We start from the raw sequence: 7296 nt of genomic DNA on the forward strand, positions 1-7296 counted from the left end.
GGACCATTTTAATGTTTTTGTTGTTGTTAATTGAACTGAACTGTAGTTTTCTGTAGTAAACTGTCTTTGTATATTTCCTATTTTATATTAATTTTCTAGTATTTAATTGACCATTATTTCTTTTGAACAAAACAATTTCAGAAATTTCATGTTTTAGATTGTAGGTCATCTTGTACCCTGTCAAGGACAAAGCTAACCAGCAAAACTTGATATCAAAAGCATCCTAAATGTTACATGTGTTTGCACCATATTGTAGTGAGTAAACTTTCTTGGTATTGCGGTTTCAAATATCCCACCATAATCTGTAGTCTGAGCATGTCAAGGGCTAACGGCAATGGCAGATACGTTACTAGTTAATTTCAAGGAAAATCATTTTATTTTTTTTGTTTGCCAAATAACCCTGTGTATGTGTCCGTCCCCGCAACCCCCGGAAAAAAAGTTCATGCTCAGGATTTTTGTTTGCTTTAACCCCTGCATTCCCTTGCAACGTAATATCTTCATCTACCGAACAACATTCAATCAGCATTTTTGCATTTAGAATTGTTGGCCCCCAATAATTGCAGCTATATTTAGGGACTACGCACTAAAGATGCATAGGCACCTATTGTTGTTGGTCTTCTTGTTATTAAGGGGCAAAACTGAAGGTTGTATCCGTGCTGCTTCTACTACTGTTTCTGCACTTATGTTTATGGCAGCCCATTGACTATAGTTTCCAACCTATAGTTTCCCAAAACCTCTAGCGCCACCAACTGTCTAAATTTGCACTCATGCAAAAATGTATTTTCCTGCTACTGTTCACTCTTCAATGTGAAATGGCCTTAAAGTTGTTGCTGTCATTTACTTGTAATTTATGTTCTTTTATCGCATAGATTTATCAACTGAGAGCAAGAATGAAGAACAGTTGGACTCTGAGAAGAAAGACGATTCTGTTTTGAAGGCCAAGAGGAAAAGAAAGAAGAAGCTCAAGGAGAGATTGAAAATAGGGGAGGAGGTCATCCCACTCAGAGTCCTCTCAAAGTGAGCAGTGCTGTGCATCTTTTCTTTTTCAAGTCAAGGTTCATAAATAATTGTGTATTGTGTGAGATATTGAAGTAATGAAGTGGATTTCAACTGTCAGGAAAGAGTGGTTGAACCTGAAGCAGGAGTACCTGACACTGCAGAAGCACTGTATGGCCCATCTGAAGCAGTCAGTGGCTCAGATCAACCAGAAGTCAGTGAAGTATGACATCATGCAGACTAAAGAGAATGAGAACACTTGTGAGTATCTTTTGTTGGGACAACATCTTGCCTGTTAATAAATCTTACTATTTAAATACCTATTCGTTCTTTCTTTCTTTCTTTCTTTCTTATGAAAGCTTGTAAGGATACAGCTAAGAAAGAGCCCCCTTCTGGCCCTGAGTTTGCGAGTGGAGTCATTGTCAAGATTAGCTATAACCAGCCCCTGCCAAGCAAGAGGTGCATCAAGGTATATACTAACATGTTAGTTAAATTGATTGTTAAAGCTATCTTGGGTACATCAAACAATAAGCCATTTTTAAGAGCTGTTTCTTTTCATATGCACAGGATTCACTGTCTGAGATGTCCGCTGTGGCTTATGTGGACATTCTTGATGGAGATAAAGAGGGTTACATTCGCTTCAAGAGTCCTGAAGATGCACAGACAGTTATAACAGCCCAATCAGAACTTCAGAAAAAATACAACTGGAACCTTGAACTCCTCTCAGGTTAGAAGGATCATTTTCTCTGAATATAAATTTTAACTCAAAACTATCTTTTTTTTTTTAAGATATGGCAAATTAAATCATGTATTAATGAATAAAAAAGGTGACCGTGAGCAGAGGTACTGGCAGAAGATTTTGGTGGACCGACAAGCAAAGCTAAACAGTCCTAGAGAAAAAAAGCGTGGAACAGAAAAGGTAACCTAAACCTCACTCAACAGCCTTTAAAGGCAGGCAAAGTTAAATAGATTTGTAGTTTTATCAACATCACAGAATTTTTGTCATTGTTTTTCATAGCTCATTTCTAAAGCTGAGAAAATCATCATCGCTCGGGCCACCGAAGCAAGTAAACACATCCGCTTTGATGACTAACAGTCTGAGCAATAATTACTTCAACAGAAATATTGTAAGAAAAACTAACATATTTCAAATGACACAGCCAATGAATTCTAAAATGTTTCTTTTGTGCTTTGTGTTGATCTGTCCTGTTATTTTCTTATTTGAATGATCAAGTAATTAATGATGGAGTTTTGTGTTGGAATTAGAACGAAGATGTCTGGAATAATCATCATCATCATCATTATTATTATTACTATTAGTAAGTTGTTTACTGTTTTTATTAAGTTGTTATATTTTGATGGCAAGAAAAGGCTCCAGAATCAATTGTATATGTAGTTATATTTGCATCCCTGTTTTTTTTTTATTTTTTTTTTTATTATAGTTCTTCTTTTTTTAAATAAAATTCATTACTGAAAGCATTGGTGTTTTGGTAGAAAACAGTTCTCACTGGAATAACACCACACTGGGCTATCACAATATCAGATTTTTAACTACACAATTATCATGGCCAAAATAATTCACAATAATGATATGGGGGCGGGGCGGGGTGGGGGTTATAGTCAATCAAAAGACAATACAACAACAAAAAAATCCCTCAAAATTTGCACCTCTGCATAGGTCAGTCCACCAAGAAGGGGTGTAAATAAAGGGGAAATAAAAGACCCTTACCTAGACCAATCATTGCTCAAACCCTTTGAGACAGACCCTCTTTAAGACTCATCCCTCGAGTCTGATCTTCCGCATTTTTATCAAGTAACTTTGTGAATGTAACATTCACTGTGGACTCTCTGATCTTCAGAAGAACCCAACAAAAGCTTCCAGCTTACTCCTAACAAACTCCTCAAAAATCTCTATTGTCTCCATGCATCCGTACTCTTGTACAGCAACAAAGCTAATGCAAGTATCCGTTTTCCAACTATTTAAATGTGTTTCTGAGATGAGCCCCTTTATTAAGGTGATTTTAATGCTCTGATGATCCTCATTGAGTTGGGGTTATTTGACGTTCTATTGTTTGTCTCTCCCTTTCCTTACTTTCCTTCCTTCTGTATTTGTTGTGTTTTAGTTTTAGCTGTAGTTTCATGTATTAAATCCATTATATTCACGATTGATTGCCTCTGTTTCACAGTTCGAAGTCACTGAAATGTTGATCTTGCCTACATGCTAAGTTACTGCTAGTATTGTATAAAGTCACAATGCTATTCTTTTTTTGGTCAGGAAGATAATCTTTCTTAGAATTTATAAATTATTATACTGTCTGCTTGTTGGACGAACAGATTAAATAATTGTAGTATTGATTCTGCTACAGTTAATTCTGAGATCTGATCTGAATATTTATAGTTAATTATAACCAGTTATAATTAATTATAAATATTTCACTGTAGCGTTTGGACCAATCAGACACAATTATTCATTATATTTAATGAATAATCCCCTCGCCCAAAAAGGAAACTGTGTTAGAGTTCTGTGGACAACATCCCAGAAGAGAAACTAACACCCCAAAAAGGCAGAACATGGCAAGCAAAGACAAATCGTCTGATAACACTTTTTATTGCTCAAAGGAATGCGGGCAGAGCAACTCTCACTCAAAAGACAATATACAAGAACAGTAATAATACACACAATGACCTGGGGATAGGTGTAGTCATTCATAGAAAGTTTTGACTATGAATTAACAGGGAAGAGTCCATTTTTATGGGCATTATGTGTCTTTCCTATGGGTATTATGCATGTGTTATGATAGAATCACTAGTTAATATACCTCACCTATACCATGTTTGATATCTACGAATTCGTATTTTGATGATCTAAATGAGTCTATATTATATGTTGATGCCTATGCAACACATTATCGTTTTAAGAATCTTTAATAGTTTTTGTATCAACAATCAATCCAGTTACATATACAAGATACCATGCTCGAAGACAAAGAGTCATGAACTTTTCCTCGAACAGTTAGTCACCATTGGCTCTTTGACCCCCTCGAAGGTGTGACCTCCACAGAAGTTAAAATTCCTCACATCAGTGACCCGCTTGGCTCTCTGCACTCTTCTTTTTCTACATCCCCTTTGAGCTGATTTGCTAAACTTGTTAAATCATCTAAAGCAACATCCATGTTAGACCCCATACCTACCAAGCTATTACAAGAGATGTTAAAAAACACATTTCGATTCTAGGGAAAACAATAGACCAATTTCAAATGTACATTTTCTATCAAAAATGCTAGAAAAAAAAAAGTGGTATCTTTATAAATATATTCCTTCTTGAAAATAAATTTTCTATGAGAAATTCCAGTCAGGATTTAGACCATGTCATAGCCCTGAAACTGCACTCATCAGAGTTACAAATGACTTGTTCTTACCATTTGATCATGGTTGCATCTATTATTGTTACTGGACCTTAGTGCTTTTTTGGATACTATTGTAACGACCAGCCAAATCGGTTGTGTTACAAAAGTTAAGATGGGGTCAGATGTAAAAAAAAATGAGAATGAGTCATAAAACAGAAGTTTGGAACAGTGTGGTTCAAAACAGCATATACATCTTCACATTAAACAATACAAAAAAAAAAAGGAAATCTCTGGCTGTTAAAAGCATAGAGTCCAATGCACCATACCATAGCACAGTCCATAAGAATCCTAGTATGTGTTGATAAGTCCCAATGAAAAAGTGATGTCACATTTGAGCCAAGGCATCTGAGCTTGTCTCCAGAATAAATTGGGTGACTGTGAGGCGGCATAGTTGCGGCAGAAAACAATCGGTTTCAATCAAAACATTAAACAGGTTCTCCCCACTCAGTGACGCACCCACTGAGAAACCTAATGAAAGTGCCCTATTTATTGGCGATTCTATTGTATGTAAAATGAAAATAGACACCAGCCACCATGGTCCAATGTTTACCGGGAGCCAGAATGCCTGACATCTCGTCAAATTTAAAAGTGCTGGCTAATGCTAAATGTAAATTCATTAAGATTCATGTTGGCACTAATGATGTACAACTTTGCCAGTCGGATATCACTAAAAATAACATTTAAAGAGGTGTGAACTTGCAAGTACAATGTCAGACACTGTAATATGCTCTGGTCCCCTCCCTGCTTACTGTGGTGACGAGATACAGTCGTCACTCAATGCACTGTAATAATGTAATGTTGGAAGGGCAAAAATATCTAAGTTTAACTAATTTTCTTGCTTGGGCTTAGTTGAGAAGACAAATTATATTAAGTCTGCGCAAATATATTTTAAAAACATTAAATGAAGGGTTATTTTCAAATCCAGTCAACATTCAGAATGTCAATGTTGACTACTAAACTAATAAAAACAAATCCAGCCAATACTGAGATCACTCTGCACGTGCACGAGCCTGAGTGACTTCGCGGGAGAAACAGCAGCACCTTCTTGTCAAGTTCACACGTCAGGTAAGTGCCACTATAAATTTTATTTTTTAGACTAAATGTATCGACAAAATCATACGACATATTCAATGTTTTTGAGTGGATATTTAGAAGTGTTTTATAAGTTATATGTCTGAAGAAAAGTGGATATTTAAGTTAAGTGTAAGTCATGTCAATTTCACGTGTCCGGTAAGTGACTCAGAATAAATATTTTTTTTTTATTTTTTTTTTTATTATAGTTCTTCTTTTTTTAAATAAAATTCATTACTGAAAGCATTGGTGTTTTGGTAGAAAACAGTTCTCACTGGAATAACACCACACTGGGCTATCACAATATCAGATTTTTAACTACACAATTATCATGGCCAAAATAATTCACAATAATGATATGGGGGCGGGGCGGGGTGGGGGTTATAGTCAATCAAAAGACAATACAACAAAAAAAAAATCCCTCAAAATTTGCACCTCTGCATAGGTCAGTCCACCAAGAAGGGGTGTAAATAAAGGGGAAATAAAAGACCCTTACCTAGACCAATCATTGCTCAAACCCTTTGAGACAGACCCTCTTTAAGACTCATCCCTCGAGTCTGATCTTCCGCATTTTTATCAAGTAACTTTGTGAATGTAACATTCACTGTGGACTCTCTGATCTTCAGAAGAACCCAACAAAAGCTTCCAGCTTACTCCTAACAAACTCCTCAAAAATCTCTATTGTCTCCATGCATCCGTACTCTTGTACAGCAACAAAGCTAATGCAAGTATCCGTTTTCCAACTATTTAAATGTGTTTCTGAGATGAGCCCCTTTATTAAGGTGATTTTAATGCTCTGATGATCCTCATTGAGTTGGGGTTATTTGACGTTCTATTGTTTGTCTCTCCCTTTCCTTACTTTCCTTCCTTCTGTATTTGTTGTGTTTTAGTTTTAGCTGTAGTTTCATGTATTAAATCCATTATATTCACGATTGATTGCCTCTGTTTCACAGTTCGAAGTCACTGAAATGTTGATCTTGCCTACATGCTAAGTTACTGCTAGTATTGTATAAAGTCACAATGCTATTCTTTTTTTGGTCAGGAAGATAATCTTTCTTAGAATTTATAAATTATTATACTGTCTGCTTGTTGGACGAACAGATTAAATAATTGTAGTATTGATTCTGCTACAGTTAATTCTGAGATCTGATCTGAATATTTATAGTTAATTATAACCAGTTATAATTAATTATAAATATTTCACTGTAGCGTTTGGACCAATCAGACACAATTATTCATTATATTTAATGAATAATCCCCTCGCCCAAAAAGGAAACTGTGTTAGAGTTCTGTGGACAACATCCCAGAAGAGAAACTAACACCCCAAAAAGGCAGAACATGGCAAGCAAAGACAAATCGTCTGATAACACTTTTTATTGCTCAAAGGAATGCGGGCAGAGCAACTCTCACTCAAAAGACAATATACAAGAACAGTAATAATACACACAATGACCTGGGGATAGGTGTAGTCATTCATAGAAAGTTTTGACTATGAATTAACAGGGAAGAGTCCATTTTTATGGGCATTATGTGTCTTTCCTATGGGTATTATGCATGTGTTATGATAGAATCACTAGTTAATATACCTCACCTATACCATGTTTGATATCTACGAATTCGTATTTTGATGATCTAAATGAGTCTATATTATATGTTGATGCCTATGCAACACATTATCGTTTTAAGAATCTTTAATAGTTTTTGTATCAACAATCAATCCAGTTACATATACAAGATACCATGCTCGAAGACAAAGAGTCATGAACTTTTCCTCGAACAGTTAGTCACCATTGGCTCTTTGACCCCCTCGAAGGTGTGACCT

The 7296-nt window shown here is 35.7% G+C and overlaps 1 protein-coding gene across 4 annotated transcripts in view; it reads left to right on the top strand.

The window, feature by feature from the left end:
• The window catches only part of larp7 (La ribonucleoprotein 7, transcriptional regulator), an 18930-nt gene extending 16796 nt beyond the window's left edge, over window positions 1-2134 (top strand). For all 4 annotated transcript variants that reach the window (XM_016572886.1, XM_016572887.1, XM_016572884.1 and 1 more), the window contains exons 8-13: window positions 870-1017; window positions 1118-1257; window positions 1356-1465; window positions 1564-1723; window positions 1824-1915; window positions 2015-2134. In XM_016572886.1, the coding sequence (XP_016428372.1) occupies window positions 870-1017; window positions 1118-1257; window positions 1356-1465; window positions 1564-1723; window positions 1824-1915; window positions 2015-2089 (725 nt within the window). In that variant the 3' untranslated portion in view covers window positions 2090-2134. The remainder of the gene's footprint in view (window positions 1-869; window positions 1018-1117; window positions 1258-1355; window positions 1466-1563; window positions 1724-1823; window positions 1916-2014) is intronic.
• Window positions 2135-7296: the final 5162 nt, after the last annotated feature.

The sequence above is a fragment of the Sinocyclocheilus rhinocerous genome, unplaced genomic scaffold (assembly GCF_001515625.1).
Source record: "Sinocyclocheilus rhinocerous isolate Xijiao unplaced genomic scaffold, SAMN03320098_v1.1 scaffold1404, whole genome shotgun sequence".
Taxonomy (NCBI): Eukaryota; Metazoa; Chordata; class Actinopteri; order Cypriniformes; family Cyprinidae; genus Sinocyclocheilus; species Sinocyclocheilus rhinocerous.